The 26020-nt window shown below is 45.0% G+C and overlaps 2 protein-coding genes across 2 annotated transcripts in view; one reads left to right on the forward strand and one right to left on the reverse strand.

Annotated features, from left to right (window-relative positions):
• The window catches only part of LOC138672436 (zinc finger protein 1 homolog), a 37592-nt gene extending 21769 nt beyond the window's left edge, over nt 1-15823 (forward strand). Inside the window, exon 8 of the mRNA XM_069760408.1 lies at nt 12420-15823. Within this exon, the coding sequence (XP_069616509.1) occupies nt 12420-13291 (872 nt within the window). The 3' untranslated portion in view covers nt 13292-15823. The remainder of the gene's footprint in view (nt 1-12419) is intronic.
• Nucleotides 1-26020, reverse strand: part of LOC138672441 (uncharacterized) — a 654503-nt gene that overhangs the window by 471169 nt on the left and 157314 nt on the right. The gene's annotated exons all lie outside the window — the stretch shown is intronic.

Consider the following 26020-nt stretch of genomic DNA (forward strand, 5'->3'; position numbering starts at 1 on the left):
GAGACGTGGGAACTCTGCAGACCGCAATCCCTAAGCCTATCAAACCACACTAAAGGTAGCCGTGGAGCGCTCCTGACCAGAACCTAGGCGCCTCGTCACAGCCTGAGAAGCTAGCTAATCCTGAAGATAGAAAAATAAGCCTACCTTGCCTCAGAGAAATTCCCCAAAGGAAAAGGCAGCCCCCCACATATAATGACTGTGAGTAAGATGAAAACACAAACATAGAGATGAAACAGATTTAGCAAAGTGAGGCCCGACTAGCTGAACAGAACGAGGATAGGGAAGATAATTTTGCGGTCAGCACAAAAACCTATAGAAAACCACGCAGAGGGGACAAAAAGACCCTCCGCACCGACTAACGGTACGGAGGTGGTCCCTCTGCGTCTCAGAGCTTCCAGCAGGCGAGAAAAACCAATAAAGCAAGCTGGACAGAAAAATAGCAACAAAATAACATAAGCAAAACTTAGCTTTGCAGAGCAGCAGGCCACAGGAATGATCCAGGGAAAAAACAAGTCCCACACTGAAACATTGACAGGAAGCATAGATCAAAGCATCAGGTGGAGTTAAGTAGAGAAGAAGCTAACGAGCTCACCAGATCACCAGATCACCTGAGGGAGGAAACTCAGAAGCTGCAGTACCACTTTCCTCCACAAACGGAAGATCCCAGAGAGAATCAGCCGAAGTACCACTTGTGACCACAGGAGTGAACTCTGCCACAGAATTCACAACAGTACCCCCCCCCCCTTGAGGAGGGGTCACCGAACCCTCACCAGAGCCCCCAGGCCGACCAGGATGAGCCACATGAAAGGCACGAACAAGATCGGGAGCATGGACATCAGAGGCAAAAACCCAGGAATTATCCTCCTGAGCATAACCCTTCCATTTAACCAGATACTGGAGTTTCCGTCTTGAAACACGAGAATCCAAAATCTTCTCCACAATATACTCCAATTCCCCCTCCACCAAAACCGGGGCAGGAGGCTCAACAGATGGAACCATAGGTGCCACGTATCTCCGCAACAATGACCTATGGAATACGTTATGTATGGAAAAAGAATCTGGAAGGGTCAGACGAAAAGACACAGGATTAAGAACCTCAGAAATCCTATACGGACCAATAAAACGAGGTTTAAACTTAGGAGAGGAAACCTTCATAGGAATATGACGAGAAGATAACCAAACCAGATCCCCAACACGAAGTCGGGGACCCACACGGCGTCTGCGATTAGCGAAAAGTTGAGCCTTCTCCTGGGACAAGGTCAAATTGTCCACTACCTGAGTCCAAATCTGCTGCAACCTGTCCACCACAGTATCCACACCAGGACAGTCCGAAGACTCAACCTGTCCAGAAGAGAAACGAGGATGGAACCCAGAATTGCAGAAAAACGGTGAAACCAAGGTAGCCGAGCTGGCCCGATTATTAAGTGCGAACTCAGCCAAAGGCAAAAAGGACACCCAGTCATCCTGATCAGCAGAAACAAAGCACCTCAGATATGTTTCCAAGGTCTGATTGGTTCGCTCGGTCTGGCCATTAGTCTGAGGATGGAAAGCCGAGGAAAAAGACAAGTCAATGCCCATCCTACCACAAAAGGCTCGCCAAAACCTCGAAACAAACTGGGAACCTCTGTCAGAAACAATATTCTCTGGAATGCCATGCAAACGAACCACATGCTGGAAGAACAAAGGCACCAAATCAGAGGAGGAAGGCAATTTAGACAAGGGTACCAGATGGACCATCTTAGAAAAGCGATCACAGACCACCCAAATGACTGACATCTTTTGAGAAACGGGAAGGTCAGAAATAAAATCCATAGAGATATGTGTCCAAGGCCTCTTCGGGACCGGCAAGGGCAAAAGCAACCCACTGGCACGAGAACAGCAGGGCTTAGCCCGAGCACAAATCCCACAGGACTGCACAAAAGCACGCACATCCCGCGACAGAGAGGGCCACCAACAGGATCTAGCCACTAACTCTCTGGTACCAAAGATTCCAGGATGACCAGCCAACACCGAACAATGAAGTTCAGAGATAACTCTATTCGTCCACCTATCAGGGACAAACAGTTTCTCCGCTGGGCAACGATCAGGTTTATTAGCCTGAAATTTTTGCAGCACCCGCCGCAAATCAGGGGAGATGGCAGACACAATTACTCCTTCCTTGAGGATACCCGCCGGCTCAGATAAACCCGGAGAGTCGGGTACAAAACTCCTAGACAGAGCATCCGCCTTCACATTTTTAGAGCCCGGAAGGTACGAAATCACAAAGTCAAAACGGGCAAAAAACAACGACCAACGAGCTTGTCTAGGATTCAAGCGCTTGGCAGACTCGAGATAAGTCAAGTTCTTATGATCAGTCAATACCACCACGCGATGCTTAGCTCCTTCAAGCCAATGACGCCACTCCTCGAATGCCCACTTCATGGCCAGCAACTCTCGGTTGCCCACATCATAATTACGCTCAGCAGGCGAAAACTTCCTGGAAAGGAAAGCACATGGTTTCATCACTGAGCAACCAGAACCTCTCTGCGACAAAACAGCCCCTGCTCCAATCTCAGAAGCATCAACCTCGACCTGGAACGGGAGAGAAACATCTGGTTGACACAACACAGGGGCAGAAGAAAAACGACGCTTCAATTCTTGAAAAGCTTCCACAGCAGCAGAAGACCAATTGACCACATCAGCACCCTTCTTGGTCAAATCGGTCAATGGTTTAGCAATACTAGTAAAATTGCAGATGAAGCGACGATAAAAATTAGCAAAGCCCAGGAACTTTTGCAGACTTTTCAGAGATGTCGGCTGAGTCCAATCATGGATGGCTTGGACCTTAACAGGATCCATCTCGATAGTAGAAGGGGAAAAGATGAACCCCAAAAATGAAACCTTCTGCACACCAAAGAGACACTTTGATCCCTTCACAAACAAAGAGTTAGCACGCAAGACCTGAAAAACCGTTCTGACCTGCTTCACATGAGACTCCCAATCATCCGAGAAGATCAAAATGTCATCCAAGTACACAATCAGGAATTTATCCAGGTACTCTTGGAAGATGTCATGCATAAAGGACTGAAACACTGATGGAGCATTGGCATGTCCGAACGGCATCACGAGATACTCAAAATGACCCTCGGGCGTATTAAATGCAGTTTTCCATTCATCACCTTGCTTAATTCGCACCAGATTATACGCACCACGAAGATCTATCTTTGTGAACCAACTAGCCCCCTTAATCCGAGCAAACAGATCAGATAACAATGGCAAGGGGTACTGAAATTTAACCGTGATCTTATTAAGAAGGCGGTAATCTATACAAGGTCTCAGCGAACCATCCTTCTTGGCTACAAAAAAGAACCCTGCTCCTAATGGCGACGATGACAGGCGAATATGCCCCTTCTCCAGGGATTCCTTCACATAACTGCGCATAGCGGTGTGCTCAGGCACGGACAAATTAAACAATCGACCTTTTGGGAATTTACTACCAGGAATCAAATTGATAGCACAATCACAATCCCTATGCGGAGGTAGGGTATTGGACTTGGGCTCATCAAATACATCCCGGTAATCAGACAAGAACTCTGGGACCTCAGAAGGAGTGGATGACGAAATTGACAGAACTGGAACATCACCATGTACCCCCTGACAACCCCAGCTGGACACCGACATGGATTTCCAATCTAATACTGGATTATAAGCTTGTAGCCATGGCAACCCTAACACGACCACATCATGCAGATTATGCAACACCAGAAAGCGAATAACTTCCTGATGTGCAGGAGCCATGCACATGGTCAGCTGGGTCCAGTATTGAGGCTTATTCTTGGCCAAAGGCGTAGCATCAATTCCTCTCAATGGAATAGGACACTGCAAGGGCTCCAAGAAAAACCCACAACGCTTAGCATATTCCAAGTCCATCAAATTCAGGGCAGCGCCTGAATCCACAAATGCCATGACAGAATATGATGACAAAGAGCAGATCAAGGTAACGGACAGAAGAAATTTTGACTGTACAGTACCAATGGTGGCAGACCTAGCGAACCGCTTAGTGCGCTTAGGACAATCAGAGATAGCATGAGTGGAATCACCACAGTAGAAACACAGACCATTCAGACGTCTATGTTCTTGCCGTTCAACTCTGGTCAAGGTCCTATCACACTGCATAGGCTCAGGTTTAAGCTCAGGTAATACCGCCAAATGGTGCACAGGTTTACGCTCACGCAAGCGTCGACCGATCTGAATGGCCAAAGACATAGACTCATTCAAACCAGCAGGCATAGGAAATCCCACCATGACATCCTTAAGGGCTTCAGAGAGACCCTTTCTGAATATTGCTGCCAGCGCAGATTCATTCCATTGAGTGAGCACGGACCACTTTCTAAATTTCTGACAATATACCTCTATCTCATCCTGAGCCTGACAAAGAGCCAGCAAATTTTTTTCTGCCTGATCCACTGAATTAGGCTCATCGTACAGCAACCCAAGCGCCAGGAAAAACGCATCGATATTACTCAATGCAGGATCTCCTGACGCAAGAGAAAACGCCCAGTCCTGAGGGTCGCCGCGCAAAAAAGAAATGACGATCCTAACCTGTTGAATTGGGTCACCAGAAGAGTGAGGTTTCAAAGCCAGAAATAGTTTGCAATTATTTTTGAAACTCAGAAATTTAGTTCTATCTCCAAAAAACAAATCTGGAATAGGAATTCTCGGTTCAAGCAAAGAATTCTGGACCACAAAATCTTGAATATTTTGAACTCTTGCCGTGAGCTGATCCACACATGAAGACAGACCTTTAATGTCCATTGCTACACCTGTGTCCTGAACCACCCAAATGTCTAGGGGAAAAAAAAGACAAAACACAGTGCAAAGAAAAAAAAATGGTCTCAGAACTTCTTTTTTCCCTCTATTGAGAATCATTAGCACTTTTGGCTTCCTGTACTGTTATGAAAGGCAATTCAGAATCACAATGGACATGGAGGTCAGAGCACATACAGTGAACTGACAATAACCCAAAATAATAGAACGAGCTCTGAGACGTGGGAACTCTGCAGACCGCAATCCCTAAGCCTATCAAACCACACTAAAGGTAGCCGTGGAGCGCTCCTGACCAGAACCTAGGCGCCTCGTCACAGCCTGAGAAACTAGCTAATCCTGAAGATAGAAAAATAAGCCTACCTTGCCTCAGAGAAATTCCCCAAAGGAAAAGGCAGCCCCCCACATATAATGACTGTGAGTAAGATGAAAACACAAACATAGAGATGAAACAGATTTAGCAAAGTGAGGCCCGACTAGCTAAACAGAACGAGGATAGGGAAGATAACTTTGCGGTCAGCACAAAAACCTATAAAAAACCACGCAGAGGGGACAAAAAGACCCTCCGCACCGACTAACGGTACGGAGGTGGGACCTCTGCGTCTCAGAGCTTCCAGCAGGCGAGAAAAACCAATAAAGCAAGCTGGACAGAAAAATAGCAACAAAATAACATAAGCAAAACTTAGCTTTGCAGAGCAGAAGGCCACAGGAATGATCCAGGGAAAAAACAAGTCCCACACTGAAACATTGACAGGAAGCATAGATCAAAGCATCAGGTGGAGTTAAGTAGAGAAGAAGCTAACGAGCTCACCAGATCACCTGAGGGAGGAAACTCAGAAGCTGCAGTACCACTTTCCTCCACAAACGGAAGATCCCAGAGAGAATCAGCCGAAGTACCACTTGTGACCACAGGAGTTAACTTTGCCACAGAATTCACAACAGGTAGTCTTACATCAGGTCCACTGCCTTTTGGCGGGTCACCCTATCCGAATTCAATTGGATAATGCCACGACGGTGCCTTACGTCAGTCATCTAGCAGGTACCCACGATCAGGCGCCATGATCGAGGTACCTCACTTTCTCTGATGGGCCAAAGTCTATTATTCTGTGATCTCGGCAGTATATATCCCAGAAGTAGAACTCTGAACGGCAAACAAATTCAGCCGTCAGGGTTCCGCCTCAAGTCAGTGGGAACTTCACCCCGAAGTCTTCCATCAGATCTGTCCTTACTGGAGTTCTCCAGTTGTAGGTGGGATGACATCCAGACTGAAGGCCCATATACTCGAGTTTGTGGTTCGGCCTCGAGATGCAAGAGCCATCGCTCTCCATGCTCTGGTTCTGCCGTGGTACCAGTTTCCATAACTCCCCTTCCACTGCTTCCGAAAGCCTTTCGGAAGCAGAAAGGGGCCCCAGTGATCCTCAGAGATCCGCACTGACCACGTCCGTTTTTTGTTTGCGGAGCTAGTATCTTCTCGCCTTATCGCAGCACAATTGCAAGTAGGGACTTTCTCACAGGGAGTTTTCACACGTAGTTCTTCCCTATCGCATACCGTTAGATCATTGGGACCTTATTATTCCTTTTTCATCCGGGCAGACTTTACTATCAGGGAAAGTCGTCCCGTTCTCCTCTGCGATATTCTCACTCTGACGAGTCTTTGGAGCTAGCTTCTCTGCTCTTTCAGACTTTTTTCCCTTATTACCTTCGAGGCAAGGTTGTCCTCAGGCCATCTTCATCCCTTGTTACCAAGGTGGTACTGTATTACCACTGTTATGAGGGCATAGTTCTTCCCTCATCTCTTTTGGCTCCAGTCCACAAAATGGAATAAGATCCCCCATATTCTGGAAGAAGTGAGTGCTCTGAGTAGGTACGTCTTGAGGACAGCGTCCTTCTGAAGGTTGGACATTTTATTTGGGCTTCCTGACGGTAGAGGAAGGCTTCCTGACATTTTCAGGAAGGGTTTAGCCGTTTCATCGACCATGATAACATGGTGAATTCTTTTCACCATCCAGGAGTCCTTCCGTGCTAGATGTCAGCCTATCTCCCTGTCTATCAAGGGTTCTAGGCACCAGGCGTCAGCAAGGCACGCCTGCAAGCTTGCGGATTCGTCCAGTCCGCATGCATTCTTGAAGCACTATAATTCCCACACTTCCACAGATGTGAGTCTGGGCAGGCGGACTCTGCAGGCCGCGGTGGCGCACTTGTAAGTAGCGGTTACACAGGGCCTGATCTATTGTTGTCCCCACCCAGGGACTGCTTTGGGACGTCCCACGGTCTGTGTCCCCCAATGAGGCGAAGGAGAAATAGGGATTTTTGTGTACTCACCGTAAAATCCTTTTCTCCGAGCCATTCATTGGGGGACACAGCTCCCACCCTGTTATTAGCTTATGCTTGTTTTTTAGAATATGACATGCTATACGCTCATATATTGTTATTGATCTCCTACTGCTTTTGCACCGAACTGGTTAGCTGAGAGCCAGCAGGAGGGTATATACTGCGGTGGAGGAGCTAACTTTTTTTGTATCACTTAGTGTCAGCCTCCTATTGGCAGCAGCATACACCCACGGTCTGTGTCCCCCAATGAATGGCTCGGAGAAAAGGATTTTACGGTGAGTACACAAAAATCCCTATTTTTCCTCGCCCTCGCTGCAGTGTGCCCATTAGCCAGGACATAGTAAGGCAGCTTTACTGGCAACTAATTATCCTAGGGGCAGTACCGTGTCTGACCTGAGGGTAAGGGGGGCGCCAGAGAGCTGCAATTTCCAAGCCGGAAGTGGGATATAGATAAATCCCCTTCAGAAAAGAACCGGGGCCGGCCAAACAATCCCGGTTCATGACATGTTGGTGTTAGCAGTGGGCATGATAAAGATATCCTCCCTGTGATTCGTGACATAGAGGCTTGTGTTTTCGGCCTGAGGAGGGAGGGGAAGGTGTCAAAGTGTCTTGAAGTTGTTGGATAGTGAGGAGATCAAGGTGGTGTAGTAAGTCTGTTTGGCGAGGTGAAGAGCAGAGGAGATAGAGGATTTTACATCTGTCCTGTGTGGTGTAGTACAGTGCCTTGTGAAAGTATTCGGCCCCCTGGAACTTTTCAACCTTTTCCCACATTTCATGCTTCAAACATACAGATACCAAATGTTGTTGATTCTTTACCAAGAATTTACAAGTGGAACACAATTGTGAAGTTGATTGAAATTTATTGGTTATTTAAAATTTTTGTGGAAATTGAAAAACTGAAAAGTGGGGCGTGCAATATTATTCGGCCCCTTTACCATAATACTTAGTTGCGCCCCTTTTTCTACGATTACAAGTCTCTTGGGGTCTGTCTCTATCAGTTTTGTACATGGAGAGACTGAAATTCTCGCCCGTTCTTCCTTGGCAAACAGCTGGAGCTCAGTGAGGTTGATGGAGATCGTTTGTGATCAGCAGATTTCAGCTCTTTCCACAGATTCTCCATTGGATTGAGGTCTGGACTGTGACTTGGCCATTCTAACACCTGGATACGTTTATTTGTGAACCATTCCACTGTAGATTTTGCTTTATGTTTGGGATCATTGTCTTGTTGGAAGACAAATCTCCGTCACAGTCTCAGGCCTTTTGCAGACTCCAACAGGTTTTCTTCAAGAATGGTCCTGTATATGGCTCCATCCATCTTCTCATCAATTTTAACCATCTTCCCTGTCCCTGCTGAGGAAAAGCAGGCCCAGACCATGATGCTGCCACCACCATGTTTGACAGTGGGGATGGTGTGTTCAGGGTGATGAGCTGTGTTGCCTTTACGCCAAACATATCGTTTGACATTGTTGCCAAAAGGTTCGATTTTGGTTTCATCTGACCAGAGCACCTTCTTCACATGTTTGGTGTCTCCAAGGTGGCTTAATGTAAACTTTAAACAACACTTTTTATGGATATCTTTGAGAAATGGCTTTCTTCCTGCCACTCTCCATAAAGGGTTTACAACACTAACAAATATTCCAAGGGAAAATAACAACGTCTAACAACTAGAAAAAACCCCCATTAAAAGATATATACTTTATTAAATAACCAAAAAGTAGAAAACATGGGTATAAAACCCACAAAAAAATCCCTATCAAATATATACAGTCCTAAGAAAAGAGGACAAAAATCCCCCACAGATAACCTGAACGCACACTGGTAGAATAAAGATAAACTGAATAATGCAATCTGTGATATATCTAAAGCATCTGTAAGGGTGACTGATATAGGTGCAGCATATCCCTTACGGCTACACAGATAAACATAAATACCTATACGCTGATCCTGCCTAGATGCGGAGGTTGGCACCCTAAGAAATATCGAGAAAGGCGCCCCCGCTCGTGCGATGACTCTCCCTGATCTCCTATCAACTCCCTATAAGGGATAGGAATAGAAACAGAAGGCCAGGTGGCTGTAATTAACTTGTATAGATATGTGATCCCCCACATACAACTCCCCCCCTCCAATGTGATGTGAGGTAAAGAGATAGAATCTATACATACATAAAGCACACGTACCATGTAAACCGAACCTACCAGTGCTAGTTACACATAAAACATAGCATATGCTACAATACCGGATATACATACACGTATCAGGACTGATGAAAATAATACATATAAACCAAATATATATAAAGGAGCCGCGCTACCACATACATCCAGATATATACAACACCTAAATATTATTAAACAGTGTGAACTCCACAATTGATGTATAACACAGCCATGAGACAGATTTTAGATATACTCATCTGCTGCACTCAGAAGTTCACAACTGCGGATTAGTTCCGATGTAGTGGTCAGACAGATGATAACCGCGCAGATGACATCTCCACACCACCTCTCGACGCGTTTCCCCCAAGCCAAATTGGGTTCATCAGGAGAGACCAGATATATGCATGGCAGAGATAAAAAGATAGGGCTGCCACTCTCCATAAAGGCCAGATTTGTGCAGTGTACGACTGATTGTTGTCCTATGGACAGACTGTCCCACCTCAGCTGTAGATCTCTGCAGTTCATCCACAGTGATCATGGGCCTCTTGGCTGCATCTCTGATCAGTCTTCTCCTTGTGTCAGATGAAAGTTTAGAGGGACGGCCGGGTCTTGGTAGATTTGCAGTGGTATGATACTCCTTCCATTTCAGTATGATCATTGCACAGTGCTCCTTGGGATGTTTAAAGTTTTGGAAATCATTTTGTATCCAAATCCGGCTTTAAACTTCTCCACAACAGTATCACGGACCTGCCTGTTGTGTTCCTTGGTCTTCATGATGTTTCACACAGAACCCTGAGACTATCACAGAGCAGGTGCATTTATACGGAAACTTGATCACACACAGGTGGATTATATTTATCATCATTAGGCATTTAGGACAATATTGCACTTTTCAGTTTTAGAATTTCCACAAAAATTTAAAATAACCACAAAATTTCGTTCATCTTCACAATCGTGTTCCACTTGTTGTTGATTCTTCACCAAAAATTTACATCTGGCATCTTTATGTTTGAAGCCTGATATGTGGGAAAAGGTTGAAAAGTTCCAGGGAGCCGAATACTTTCACAAGGCACTGTATGTACAGGATCTGTCAGCTCTCCTGTGTGGTGTAGTATATAGAGGATCTGTCAGCTCTTCTGTGTGGTGTAGTATATAGAGGATCTGTCAGCTCTCCTGTGTGGTGTAGTATATAGAGGATCTGTCAGCTCTCCTGTGTGGTGTAGTATATAGAGGATCTGTCAGCTCTCCTGTGTGGTGTAGTATATAGAGGATCTGTCAGCTCTCCTGTGTGGTGTAGTATATAGAGGATCTGTCAGCTCTCCTGTGTGGTGTAGTATATAGAGGATCTGTCAACTCTCCTGTGTGGTGTAGTATATACAGGATCTGTCAGCTGTCCTGTGTGGTGTGGTATATAGAGGATCTGTCAGCTCTCCTGTTTGTGGTGTAGTATATAGAGGATCTGTCAGCTCTCCTGTGTGATGTAGTATATAGAGGATCTGTCAGCTCTCCTGTGTGGTGTAGTATATACTGGATCTGTCAGCTCTCCTGTGTGGTGTAGTATATAGAGGATCTGTCGGCTCTCCCGTGTGGTGTGGTATATAGAGGATCTGTCGGCTCTCCTGTGTGGTGTAGTATATAGAGGATCTGTCAGCTGTCCTGTGTGGTGTAGTATATACTGGATCTGTCAGCTCTCCTGTGTGGTGTAGTATATACTGGATCTGTCAGCTCTCCTGTGTGGTGTAGTATATACTGGATCTGTCAGCTCTCCTGTGTGGTGTAGTATATACAGGATCTGTCAGCTCTCCTGTGTGGTGTAGTATATAGAAGATCTGTCAGCTCTCCCGTGTGGTGTAGTATATAGAAGATCTGTCAGCTCTCCCGTGTGGTGTAGTATATAGAGGATCTGTCAGCTCTCCCGTGTGGTGTAGTATATAGAGGATCTGTCAGCTCTCCTGTGTGGTGTAGTATATAGAGGATCTGTCAGCTCTCCTGTGTGGTGTAGTATATAGAGGATCTGTCAGCTCTCCTGTGTACTGTAGTATATAGAGGATCTGTCAGCTCTCCTGTGTGGTGTAGTATATACTGGATCTGTCAGCTCTCCTGTGTGGTGTAGTATATACTGGATCTGTCAGCTCTCCTGTGTGGTGTAGTATATAGAGGATCTGTCAGCTCTCCTGTGTGGTGTAGTATATAGAGGATCTGTCAGCTCTCCTGTGTGGTGTAGTATATGCAGGATCTGTCAGCTCTCCTGTGTGGTGTGGTGTAGTATATAGAGGATCTGTCAGCTCTCCTGTGTGGTGTAGTATATACTGGATCTGTCAGCTCTCCTGTGTGGTGTAGTATATGCAGGATCTCTCAGCTCTCCTGTGTGGTGTAGTATATAGAGGATCTGTCAGCTCTCCTGTGTGGTGTAGTATATGCAGGATCTGTCAGCTCTCCTGTATGGTGTAGTATATACAGGATTTGTCCCCTGTCCTGTGTGGTGCACTATACTGAGGATCTGTCCTGTGTAGTGTAATATATAGAGGATCTGTCAGCGCTCATGTGGGGTGTAGAATATAGGATCTATCCTGTGTGGTATTTTTACTTAACAGCATGGTGGGCCCCAAGAATGATTTTTCTCTGGTGAGCTCAAGGTACTCCAGTCTGACGCTGCACACTATAGTAATGCCTAATACATGGATGCTAAATGTGGTTTGGGCACACTACAAGGCTCAGAAGCGAGGGTAGATTTGACTTTGGTTGAGCAGATTTTACTGGATCAGTTTATGGAAGCCATGTTGCTTTTCAAGAGCTTTTGAGGCGCTTGTAATGTGAAAACCTCTGGTTTTCCACTGACAGAAGATGGACCTGAGTGGGGACTTGTTTTTGTTGGATGAGTAGAGTTTTTATTGGCATTATATTTCCCTACATAACATTGTTTGATGAGTTTTTATACTACTTTTCGGAGGCAGAATGAACAAGGAGTTGAACACCGCGCTCCACTGGCTCATCCTATAAGGTTTCCTATTAGACTCTGAACTGTAATTGTCTTGGTGAATGGTTCTATATTTTTACATAACTTGACATTTTTACTGACAGTTTAAGTAGAAATGTTAAATAATTCAGGGATTTTTTTTATCTTGGCAGATGACTGTACCAGGAGATCAGATGGACAGCCGGCATCTTTAATTTTTAAATCCGATGATCTTGATATCCCAGAGGAGACAACTGAAGTGAATGCCATTATTCCTATTATGCCATCATCCCTTCACTGCAAAGATCTGTCATCTCATCTTATAAAACAGGTTCTATCTCCTGATTCATTACTGACAAGTGAGGAAGATCAAAGTCACAAAATAAGCATTAAAAAACGAACTGCTTTTAAGTCATTTTCACTATCAGAATATGGAAATAGATTTTCTTGTTCCAAGTGTGGGAAATGTTTTAAGCTGAAACGGAATCTTATTATACACCGAAGAGCTCACTCAGGGGAGAAGCCTTTTGCCTGTACAGAATGTGGGAAATATTTTAACCAGAAATGGAATCTTCTTATACACCAAAGAACTCACACAGGGGAAAAGCCATTTTCATGTTCCGAATGTGGGAAATGTTTTAACCAGAAATCAGACTTGGTTATGCACCAGAGAACTCACTCAGGGGAGAAGCCTTTTTCTTGTTCAGAATGTTGGAAATGTTTTAACCAGAAATCAGATTTGATTAAGCACCAGAGAACCCACACAGGGGAGAAGCCTTTTTCATGTTCAGAATGCGGCAAATGTTTTAACCGTAAATCAGTTTTGGTTAACCACCAAAGGATCCACACTGGGGAGAAGCCTTTTTCCTGTTCAGAATGTGGTAAATGTTTTAACCAGAAATCAGCTATGGTTAAGCACAAGAGAACCCATACAGGGGAGAAGCCTTTTTCCTGTTCAGAATGTGGGAAATATTTTAAACAGAAATGGAATCTTGTTATACACCTAAGAATTCACACAGGGGAGAAGCCTTTTTCATGTTCTTAATTAGGGAAATGTTCATATGAACTTATGTTATGCAAAATAGGTGTCAGAAAATATAGAAAATCTCTGAAGTCACTAACATCCACCCTGCCTCCTTTTTCCTGTCACAGAGTGCAGCACCACACAATAGCTGACAGGCTTAAGTCACTTAGATGTGAGCCATCTTTGTAAAATGCATGAAGTCCCAGATAACTATAAGTTTTGTTAGAAAGACTGAGAGATTCAGAATAGACAGGTAATTGGACAAAAGGTCTCTTTAGACAACAATAGAGATTAAAATAGATAAATCTCCGGGTCCGGATGGCATACACCCATGAGTACTAAGAGAACTAAGTAATGTAATAGATAAACCATTATTTCTTATTTTTAGGGACTCTATAGCGACTGGGTCTGTTCCGCAGGACTGGCGCATAGCAAATGTGGTGCCAATATTCAAAAAGGGCTCTAAAAGTGAACCTGGAAATTATAGGCCAGTAAGTCTAACCTCTATTGTTGGTAAAATATTTGAAGGGTTTCTGAGGGATGTTATTCTGGATTATCTCAATGAGAATAACTGTTTAACTCCATATCAGCATGGGTTTATGAGAAATCTCTCCTGTCAAACCAATCTAATCAGTTTTTATGAAGAGGTAAGCTATAGGCTGGACCACGGTGAGTCATTGGACGTGGTATATCTCGATTTTTCCAAAGCGTTTGATACCGTGCCGCACAAGAGGTTGGTACACATAATGAGAATGCTTGGTCTGGGGGAAAATGTGTGTAAATGGGTTAGTAACTGGCTTAGTGATAGAAAGCAGAGGGTGGTTATAAATGGTATAGTCTCTAACTGGGTCGCTGTGACCAGTGGGGACCGCAGGGGTCAGTATTGGGATCTGTTCTCTTCAACATATTCATTAATGATCTGGTAGAAGGTTTACACAGTAAAATATCGATATTTGCAGATGATACAAAACTATGTAAAGCAGTTAATACAAGAGAAGATAGTATTCTGCTACAGATGGATCTGGATAAGTTGGAAACTTGGGCTGAAAGGTGGCAGATGAGGATTAACAATGATAAATGTAAGGTTATACACATGGGAAGAAGGAATCAATGTCAACATTACACACTGAACGGGAAACCACTGGGTAAATCTGACAGGGAGAAGGACTTGGGGATCCTAGTTAATGATAAACTTACCTGGAGCAGCCAGTGCCAGGCAGCAGCTGCCAAGGCAAACAGGATCATGGGGTGCATTAAAAGAGGTCTGGATACACATGATGAGAGCATTATACTGCCTCTGTACAAATCCCTAGTTAGACCGCACATGGAGTACTGTGTCCAGTTTTGGGCACCGGTGCTCAGGAAGGATATAATGGAACTAGAGAGAGTACAAAAGAGGGCAACAAAATTAATAAAGCGGATGGGAGAACTACAATACCCAGATAGATTAGCGAAATTAGGATTATTTAGTCTAGAAAAAAGACGACTGAGGGGCGATCTAATAACCATGTATAAGTATATAAGGGGACAATACAAATATCTCGCTGAGGATCTGTTTATACCAAGGAGAGTGACGGGCACAAGGGGGCATTCTTTGCGTCTGGAAGAGAGAAGGTTTTTCCACCAACATAGAAGAGGATTCTTTACTGTTAGGGCAGTGAGAATCTGGAATTGCTTGCCTGAGGAGGTGGTGATGGCGAACTAAGTCGAGGGGTTCAAGAGAGGTGTCACGATATGGTATGAAATATCATAAGTAGTTCTCTTGCTAGCCTGCATGGGCTAAGCCCCCTTCTTGGAGTAACAGTTTGTAGCTGCAAATTCCTGGCTTTCCTTCTCTGAGAGTATGGGGGAAGAGAGGTTTTATTGCCGCATGGAATTTACAACTGGCATTTCCTGTGTAAGCTCTTGTTCAGCTATAAGGGAAGTAGAAACTTCAAGAATCCATGAAAGATTCTTTGTTTAGTTTTTGTTAGATATTAGGCAAACGATTTAAGCTAGGAACATGAAAATATATATTCGTAGTCTCACTCTGTGTATCTACACATCCCATGAAACTCGGGTTTCTAACTCCATCTGGTAAAGAAGTAGGGTTTTCTCTGGAAAAATGTATCCCAGATAGGACATATTTGATCTCATTAGAATGCTCACGTTAATCCGAGATGAATTATGAGTATGTTAGGACTCTGACATGTTTTGTAGTGAAGTTATAGAAATCAGAGAAAATAGTTTAAAGTTTAGGCAGAATGTAGAGAGAGGAGGGTCTGGATAAGCCAGCCCTTCTGTGATGTCAAAGCCTTAAGGTATTAAGTTTGTGGCAGGAGCCCCAGCTCACTCTCTTCTGCTGATCTCTCCTTCTGGACTGCTTGTCTTCTGAAGCCAGCAGCACGTCCAAATGAGCTGGGACATATGGAAAAACTCCACTAGCCTGGATGCCTGTCATGCTTTAAACATGTGAGTGTTGCTTTTCTTATTTATTCCCTTTATGTTATAATTACCCATGTACATATTTGCAATTGTCTCATTTGTAACTTCTTTATAAAATATTTTTTCATTAAGCACTGCCTAATTAATTTTAATGGGATATACTATTATATATTAGTTCGTTCTCCTGTTCTAAACCGTACCCTAAGTCTCTTGAAGGGAAAATACGCTACTGTTACTGTTGTGTTGGGTTAGCTTCGGACCCGTTTAATCGAAGCTGGTGGCAGCGAAAGTGCGCTGACTGTTGGATTAAGCTGAAGCAACTGCGGGTTTGATAATTATTGTTCCTGCCTGAGTGGGAGTAGTTTACCGCGTCGCTGCAGCGTGCCCAATAGCCAGTACTAGCAGGCAGCCTTTCTGGCGACTAATTACCCAGGGTGCAGTACCTAATCTGACCTGAGAGTAAGGGGGCGCCAGAGAGCTGCAAGTGTTAAGTGGAACTGTAAGCGGGATATACATAAATCCCTGCAGTTTGTGGTATATAGAAAAGCAGTGGGATACCTAAAATAAGCCCCTGCAGTAAACTAAGAGGTCAATAGCCTTGTGTGTGGTTTTTCATCACATTGTTAGCAGTGGAGGGATAACTAAGATAAGCCCCCCTGCACAGGTGATAGTTGTCTGTTGGCCTAAAGTCACCCTGATCCGTGACGTAGGGGTGACGGTCACGGTGTGAATCCTGACCACTTGGTGACAGCGGTCAGGGGAATCGTGACAAGAGGCCTGGATGTCTTCCTGGAGCAGAACAATATTGTATCTTACAGTGATTAGGTTCTGTAGAAGGACGTAGATCTGGGGATTTATTAAGATGGAATATAGGCTGAACTGGATGGACAAATGGCTTTTTTCGGCCTTACTAACTATGTTTCTATGTGTTGACACATAGACACAGAAGTGGAGGAAACCTTTTGTCTGTAAGAAAAGCTTCTTATTCGGTCTCCCATTGCAGCACCAGGAGAGAGGGGATCCACTCTTCAGGGACAGGAAACCTACAGATACAAAAGGGCCGCACCTCTCCCACATATCAGTTGGTTTCCTGTCCTTGACGGGAACACCTTTCCTACAGCATACCTGTGACGATTTGACAGATCTCAGGCCCGGCCAGTCGGTTCAGGTAACGGGCGTCCCTGGAAGTGCCACGGTGAGTCCAGGGTGGACTGCACGGCAGTGAGCAGGCTGGTGGAGCAGTGGTCGGAGGATTACCGACTCCGGAGGGCCAGCGCCGGAAGAAGGATAAGTATGTCCTTTAGATCTGGGTGGTCCCCGACATGGCGCTGCCTGGCATGCTGCTGGGACTGATATGTGTTCCGGGTGCCAGCGGCGTCCGGGAGTGTGCCAGGTGAATCGGCTGAGGACTCGTCATGGGTGGGCCCTCTGATGCGGTCGGGATCTCAGTGATGCCGCTGGGTCGCTGTGGCGATGCATTGGGGGTGGGGCCCGGGTTTGCATCCCTTCCGACTGGTGCCGGCCGGCTCAGCCAGATAATGGCACCACGGTCGCACGCGCGGGGGCGTGACATTTCTGGGGGAGGAAAAGGCACCCGGGCCAGGACATGCTGACCCGGATATCCGGGGGAGAGGCGTGCTTAACCCCTTCATGACCCAGCCTATTTTGACCTTAATGACCTGGCCATTTTTTGCAATTCTGACAAGTGTAATAACTCAGGAACACTTCAACAGATCTTAGCGATTCTGGGAATATTTTTTCGTGACATATTGGGCTTCATGTTAGTGGTAAATTTAGGTTGATAATTTTTGCGTTTATTTGTGAAAAAAGCGGAAATTTGGCAAAAATGTTTGAAAATTTCGCAATTTTTAAATTTAGAATTTTTATTCTGTTAAACCAGAGAGTTATGTGACACACACATCTACTTTACATCAGCACAATTTTGGAAACAAATTTTTTTTTTTTTTTGCTAGGAAGTTATAAGGGTTAAAATTTGACCAGTGATTTCTCATTTTTACAACAAAATTTACAAAACCATTTTTTTTAGGAACCACCTCACATTTGAAGTCAGTTTGAGGGATCTATATGGCTGAAAATACCCAAAAGTGACACCATTCTAAAAACTGCACCCCTCAAGGTACTCAAAACCACATTCAAGAAGTTTATTAACCCTTCAGGTGTTTCACAGCAGCAGAAGCAACATGGAAGGAAAAAATGAACATTTTAACTTTTTAGTCACAAAAATGATCTTTAAGCAACAATTTTTTTTTAATTTTCTCAAGGGTAAAAGAAGAAACCGGACCCCGAAAGTTGTTGTATAATTTGTCCTGAGTACGCAGATACCCTGTATGTGGGGGGCAACCACTGTTTGGGCGCACGGCAAGGCTCGGAAGGGAAGGAGCGCCATTTGACTTTTTTGAATGAAAAATTGGCTCCAATCTTTATGGACACCATGTTGCGTTTGGAGAGCCCCTGTGTGCCTAAACATTCGAGATCCCCCACAAGTGACCCCATTTTGGAAACTAGACCCCCCAAGGAACTTATCTAGATGCATGGTGAGCACTTTGAACCCCCAGGTGCTTCACAACTTGATCCGTAAAAATGAAAAAGTACTTTTATTTCACAAAAAATTTCTTTTAGCCTCAATTTTTTCATTTCCACATGGGCAACAGGATAAAATGGATCCTAAAATTTGTTGGACAATTTCTCCTGAGTATACCGATACCTTACATGTGGGGGTAAACCACTGTTTGGGCACACGGCAAGGCTCGGAAGGGAAGGAGCGCCATTTGACTTTTTGAATGAAAAATTAGTTCCAATCCTTAGCGGACACCATGTCGCATTTGGAGAGCCCCTGTGTGCCTAAACATTAGAGCTCCCCCACAAGTGACCCATTTTGGAAACTAGACCCCCCAAGGCACTTATCTAGATGTGTGGTGAGCACTTTGAACCCCCAAGTGCTTCACATAATTTTATAACGCAGAGCCGTGAAAATAAAAAATCATTTTTCCAGGACGTCCCTCCTGACAGCACCCTGGAGGACATCCTCCTCCCCTTGCTGGAACAGGAAACACACGAGAGTTCAAAAGGTCATGTCCCACCCCCAATCCTCAGTGTTTTTCCTGTCCCTGCAAGGGACGAACGAGAGAAGCTGCGCAGCTTACCAGAGCTCAGGGGGATCGTGCGGCTTGCCAATACCCTTCCCCCTGTCAAGAGGCTCAGGTCAGAAACCCTCCAGAGGGGGGTCCCTCTGCTCCAAAGACCAGGAGTGGCGAAGCTCCTGGTGGCAGCCGCTCCTCCCGGTGGGAGGCTCTCGGCTGCGAATGCGGTTCCATGTGGCAGGGATTCGCGGCATCCAGAGTGGTGCTGTGCCCTGCACGGCGTCTTCAGGCGGAAGTTCCCAGGGAACCGCGTCACTTCCGGAATCGCGGCATGCGTTACTGTCACTTCCGGTGATGCTGTAAGAGCGGGGGAAGTGTGTGCGCTCCAGCGTGGAACGCGCAGCAGCTGAAGCGCTTCTGTCCAGCGTTGTGAGCTGCGGGGACCTGCTACCTCGGGAATCATCATGGAAGGCATGCCAGCCGAGGAAGGGGTAAGTGTGCATAGCGCAGACTTCCCTATCTGCACGCACGAGCAGGCTTACCCCATTACTTACTCCCTATCTTATGTCATTTAAGGATAAGGGAACCCCCGCTGCCCCCCCCCCCCCCCCCTGTCAAGCTAAGAAATCCGGCAAGGCCTCTGGAAAATCCAGTAGATGCCCTATATAGAATTAGAGAAACGGATTACTGCTTAACCGGGGTTTATACCCACTAGGTGTTTATACTTAAATGAACCCCCATGTCATGCTGAGCATAATAATAACTTTGTCTTTCTCCTATGAGGTTCATATGCCGAGATATGAGTAATAGAAGATTTGACATAACTTCAAGAAAGCCACTGACCTGAGGGTAAGTGGGTGCCAGAGAGCTGCGAGTTCCAAACCAGAACTGGGAAGTGGGATATAGATAAATCCCCTTCAGAAAAGAATCGGGGCAGCCAAACAACCCCGGTTCATGACATATTGGTATCAGCGGTGGGGATGATAAAAACATCCTCCCTGTGATTTGTGACAGCGGGAATTCACCTGACGGTGTGTAATTTGAAAGGTCTTTACTGAGGGATAATGGGATTATCCCCCAATTTAATAGACACTCTCCTAAAGAGTAGGAAGGTAATCGCTACCAAGATCTATGCCAGGACCTGGAGGAAATTTTTAGCTACCTCAGAATTTAGAGCCGGGGAGGGGGTGCCAATAGGTCAAATTCTGGAGTTCCTTCCAAAAGGTCTGGAGATGGGTCTTTCCACAAGTACCCTTAAGGTGCAGGTGTCAGCCCTGGTGGCCTTATTTAGCTCTGACATAGCGGGTAATTACTGAGTGGCCAGATTTATTAAAGCATCAAGCAGATCTAGGACCAATCGTAAAGAAAGAGTTATGTGGAACTTGAACTTGGTTCTCACAGCCATGACTGAGCCCTCATTTGAGCCCATTATCTCAGCTGAAAGTACTGTCCCTTAAGGTAGCCTTCTTGGTCGCATTAACAGGAGGGTGAGTGATATCCAGGCTCTTTCTAGACTCCCTCCATATACACAGTTCCTGGATGATCGGGTGGTGCTTAGGCCAGATCCAGCTTCCTTGCCCAAGGTAGCCAACAGACTCCACAGGTCGCAGGAGATAGTTCTCCCTTCTTTCCTCCCCAATCCTACTAACGAGAAGGAAAGAAAGTTCCATACTTAAGACGTTAGGAGGTGCCTGCTAGAGTATCTATCGGCTACTAACCCTTGGAAGAAGGATAATGCCTTGTTTGTGTCCTTCCAGGGCATCAGGAAGGGTCATAGGGTGTCAGAGTACTTTCGCTAGGTGGATTAGGGTGGCTATTTTTTTAGCATATACATCAAGTGGCAGGCCAGCACCAGAGGGGCTAAGGGTGCATTCCACTCGAGCCATGGCAACCTCATGGGTGGAGAGGTCGGAGTTCTCAATCGACCAGATATGTAAGGCAGCTACATGGTCTTCTCCTTCCACCTTTTATAATCATTATAGGTTGGATATGAGTGCCTCCTCAGATCTCACCTTCAGTATAAGGGTGCTGCAGGCTGTGGTCCCTCCCTAAGGCAATTATTACCTCTCTATAACTCTCTATAATTCTCTCGTGGTGCTGTCATGGGAGATCGAATAAAGTCTTAGTTACTTACCGGTAATGGTATTTTTCGGAGCCCATGATAGCACCCTTAGATTCCCTCCCTTCCCTGTGTGAAATTGTTCGGTGTTAGAGTATTGTACAGTGGGGCAAAAAAGTATTTAGTCAGTCAGCAATAGTGCAAGTTCCACCACTTAAAAAGATGAGGCGTCTGTAATTTACATCATAGGTAGACCTCAACTATGGGAGACAAACTGAGAAAAAAAAATCCAGAAAATCACATTGTCTGTTTTTTTAACATTTTATTTGCATATTATGGTGGAAAATAAGTATTTGGTCAGAAACAAAATTTCATCTCAAACGTTTTCTGTAAGTCTTCACAAGGTTGCCACACACTGTTGTTGGTATGTTGTCCCATTCCTCCATGCAGATCTCCTCTAGAGCAGTGATGTTTTTGGCTTTTCGCTTGGCAACACGGACTTTCAACTCCCTCCAAAGGTTTTCTATAGGGTTGAGATCTGGAGACTGGCTAGGCCACTCCAGGACTTTGAAATGCTTCTTACGAAGCCACTCCTTCGTTGCCCTGGCGGTGTGCTTTGGATCATTGTCATGTTGAAAGACCCATCCACGTTTCATCTTCAATGCCCTTTCTGATGGAAGGAGGTTTGCACTCAAAATCTCACGATACATGGCCCCATTCATTCTTTCATGTACCCGGATCAGTCGTCCTGGCCCCTTTGCAGAGAAACAGCCCCAAAGCATGATGTTTCCACCACCATGCTTTACAGTAGGTATGGTGTTTGATGGATGCAACTCAGTATTCTTTTTCCTCCAAACATGACAAGTTGTGTTTCTACCAAACAGTTCCAGTTTGGTTTCATCAGACCATAGGACATTCTCCCAAAACTCCTCTGGATCATCCAAATGCTCTCTAGCAAACTTCAGACGGGCCCGGACATGTACTGGCTTAAGTAGTGGGACACGTCTGGCACTGCAGGATCTGAGTCCATGGTGGCGTAGTGTGTTACTTATGGTAGGCCTTGTTACATTTGGTCCCAGCTCTCTGCAGTTCATTCACTAGGTCCCCCCGCGTGGTTCTGGGATTTTTGCTCACCGTTCTTGTGATCATTCTGACCCCACGGGGTGGGATTTTGCGTGGAGCCCCAGATCGAGGGAGATTATCAGTGGTCTTGTATGTCTTCCATTTTCTAATTATTGCTCCCACTGTTGATTTCTTCACTCCAAGCTGGTTGGCTATTGCAGATTCAGTCTTCCCAGCCTGGTGCAGGGCTACAATTTTGTTTCTGGTGTCCTTTGACAGCTCTTTGGTCTTCACCATAGTGGAGTTTGGAGTCAGACTGTTTGAGGGTGTGCACAGGTGTCTTTTTATACTGATAACAAGTTTAAACAGGTGCCATTACTACAGGTAATGAGTGGAGGAAAGAGGAGACTCTTAAAGAAGAAGTTACAGGTCTGTGAGAGCCAGAAATCTTGATTGTTTGTTTCTGACCAAATACTTATTTTCCACCATAATATGCAAAAAAAAATGATAAAAAAACAGACAATGTGATTTTCTGGATTTTTTTTTTCTCAGTTTGTCTCTCATAGTTGAGGTCTACCTATGATGTAAATTACAGACGCCTCTCATCTTTTTAAGTGGTGGAACTTGCACTATTGCTGACTGACTAAATACTTTTTTGCCCCACTGTATATATTTCTGCCATTAACCATGAAGGTCCTCTAAGGCTCTGTAATCCAACTGATGCGTGGGAGAGGTTCCACACTTTTGTTTCTGTAGCTTTCCTGTCCCTGAAGGGCGGATCCCCTCTGTCGTGGTGTTGTCATGGGCTCCGAAAAATGCCGTTAGTATTTAGTAGTAACTAAGACTATTCCTTCAAGAGAAATATCTTACATTTACACTAGACACCTTTGTCCCAGTAAGACAGTATTTCCCAGTCCTCATGGACTCCACGGGTCATGTTTTCAGAATTTCCATAGTGTTGTAGTGTTCCTGATGCCTTGATGATACTTCCACTACTTGTGCAATACTAAGGAAATCCTGAAAACATTACCCGTGAGGACTGGAGTTTGGGAAACACTGCTGTAAGAGAAGTGTTGCACCTGCAACACAAATATGTCTCCGAAAGAAAAAATGGAATATTGGAATTTGAAAAAAGATAATGTGGAATATTGGAATTTGTACAAATCCAATTTTAATGAGACCTCTATTTTCAACTTCAGCGCTAACAAGGAAAGAAGAATTAGAAAAAAAATTGGCACTCAATTGGTAGTGTAGCTTGAAAATAAATCATTTAATATGCATCCATATGCAAATTGTTGAACGTTTTCGGTCCACATCCGGACCTTCATCAGAACAAATTACTGGTACGGTAGATAATGTCCTGCCGTTCGCAGATCCAACAAGGGTTTAAAAATGCTGGATGGTGAGTCCTGCGTGCGTCAGCACAGAGTGGTATGCGACCAAGGTTGTGGAGGGTGAGCGCCCATAATTTTTCATAACTGTAACCCTGCCTATGAGCCACAAATCCACAGTAGCCATTTAACTGATTACAGTTATGCAATATTTCCTATCTATGGAACAGTAAATTATGGAAAATATGGCTGCAATCTCGAACTTCTGTGACCATGAGGAGTGAGGCTTTTCACAGAAGTTGGGATTTCAATCAGCCTGTAAAAATGACTAGTGGTGGCCGCGAGTAGTCTGGTGTTATCGTGGAGTTAGCGGTGATTGTAAGAGGGGATGTACACTTATTCCATTTGTTGGAATCTGTTGGTGTATATACCATACGCTCAATATTAGTTTTCCGATACCTGGCCTGTTAGTGTGAACAATCTGCGACCTTCTCCATTGATCGTTGGCCAATCGGGTGATAGTCCATACAATAGGGGGCAGCAGAGAGCTCTGCGCTCCAGAGATCAGAGGGTGATTTTTCGTGACCTTCTCGCCCATGATATTTGTAATTAAATCTTGACATGTTACATCACAAGAGTCGGCTTCACTGTCCCCACCTTCAGACGTATTGAACATCAACAGGAAGCCAGGGCTGCGTCTGCTCTGACGTCTTGGTGTTAATTTGTCAGAAGATGGCGATAATGATGCAGGTGCTGATTGGGCGCAGGACACACATGACATAACAACCTCACAGGAGCCCCAGGAAGGTAACAACGCCGGCGTGGGAGGTTTGTATAATTGGTTTTATTTTAAGAGGACCAAACATGAGGAACGAAAAGGGGTTGTCCAAGTAGTGGACAACCCTTTTAAACATCAAAATCCCACACAGGGAAAAGTCATTAATTACCATACCTAGAGTGTGAAAAATAAATTACTGGAAAATTGTGCGGAGAAGGGGATGATACTGTTTGGAGACAGGGAGAATGCTGTATGCTGGGGTTGCTGTGCGGAGAAAGTGGCTGCTTCTACTTGCTGGGGGCTGTGCTGCATGGAGCTGCATGCTGGAGGACTACACTCTCAGGGGAGTGATGTCACTCGCGTGGTGCTGCATGCTGGAGGACTACACTCTGAGGGGAGTGATGTCACTCGCGTGGTGCTGCATGCTGGAGGACTACACTCTGAGGGGAGTGATGTCACTCGCGTGGTGCTGCATGCTGACATGAGGTGATGTGACTGATCTGACGCTGTATTTTTGGGGTCTGCATGATGAAGGGAGGTAATGTCACTCAAGTGATGCTGCATGCTAGTTGTGCGGTGGCTGCGACAAATGAGGATGTGACTCTTAAGCTATTTGCTTTTATTATCACTTATCTCGAACGTGGCCTAATTATTACTGATTTGTAAAGTTCATTGTTATACACTTGCATGTATAAATACAGCTCTGGCAAAAATTAAGAGACCACCACGTCACATCCCTGTCATGGCCGCCCAAGCTCCAGACCTGAACCCCATTGAAAACCTCTGGAATATAATCAGGAGGATGATGGATCGTCACAAGCCATCAGACAGAGAAGAACGGCTGACATTATTGTACCAGGAGGAGTGAGAGACTGGAGGAAAGCTGCCAAGACGCAGGAAAGCTGGGATTAACAATCATGGTTATTCCACAAAATATTGATTTCTGAACTCTTCCTGAGGTAAAACATTAGTATTGTTGGGTCTAAATGATTATGGACTTGTTTTCTTTGCATTATCTGAGGTTTGAAAGCACTGTTTGTTTGTTTTTTTAATTTTGACCATTTTTCTTTATCATACAAAATTTATTGCTTGGAACTTCGGAGACGTTGTCAGAAGTTTATAGAATAAAAGAACAATTTACATTTTACTCAAAACTATAAAGAGAAAAATCAGAAAACTGAACATTTTACAGCAGACCCGCACTAAATCATTCAGAGCTCGCTGACCATTTCTTTACTGTCTTCAGCAGTGTATTTTTTTTTATTTGCAGTGCTGGGAGTGGTGTTTCTAATCTAAGCAGTAGCATAGCTACCGGAGGGATCAGAGGTAGCGATCGCTCTGGGCCCAGTGCTCAGAGGGGCTCACCTGGAACTACACTATTGCTCCCTCCCCCATCCTCCCTCGGCGTCTGTCGTCTCAGCACAGTGCGTGTGATGGCCAGAATACTGTATGGAGGACTATGGGGAGTGCAGTATACTGTATGGAGGACTATGGGGAGTTCAGAATACTGTATGGAGGACTATGGGGAGTGCAGAATACTGTATGGAGGACTATGGGGAGTGCATTATACTGTATGGAGGACTATGGGGAGTGCAGTATACTGTATGGAGGACTATGGGGAGTGCATTATACTGTATGGAGGACTATGGGGAGGGCAGTATACTGTATGGAGGACTATGGGGAGTGCAGAATACTGTATGGAGGACTATGGGGAGTGCAGAATACTGTATGGAGGACTATGGGGAGTGCAGTATACTGTATGGAGGACTATGGGGAGTGCAGAATACTGTATGGAGGACTATGGGGAGTGCAGTATACTGTATGGAGGACTATGGGGAGTGCAGTATACTGTATGGAGGACTATGGGGAGTGCAGAATACTGTATGGAGGACTATGGGGAGTGCAGTATACTGTATGGAGGACTATGGGGAGTGCAGTATACTGTATGGAGGACTATGGGGAGTGCAGAATACTGTATGGAGGACTATGGGGAGT

Source organism: Ranitomeya imitator, chromosome 3 (genome assembly GCF_032444005.1).
Source record: "Ranitomeya imitator isolate aRanImi1 chromosome 3, aRanImi1.pri, whole genome shotgun sequence".
NCBI classification, from domain to species: Eukaryota; Metazoa; Chordata; class Amphibia; order Anura; family Dendrobatidae; genus Ranitomeya; species Ranitomeya imitator.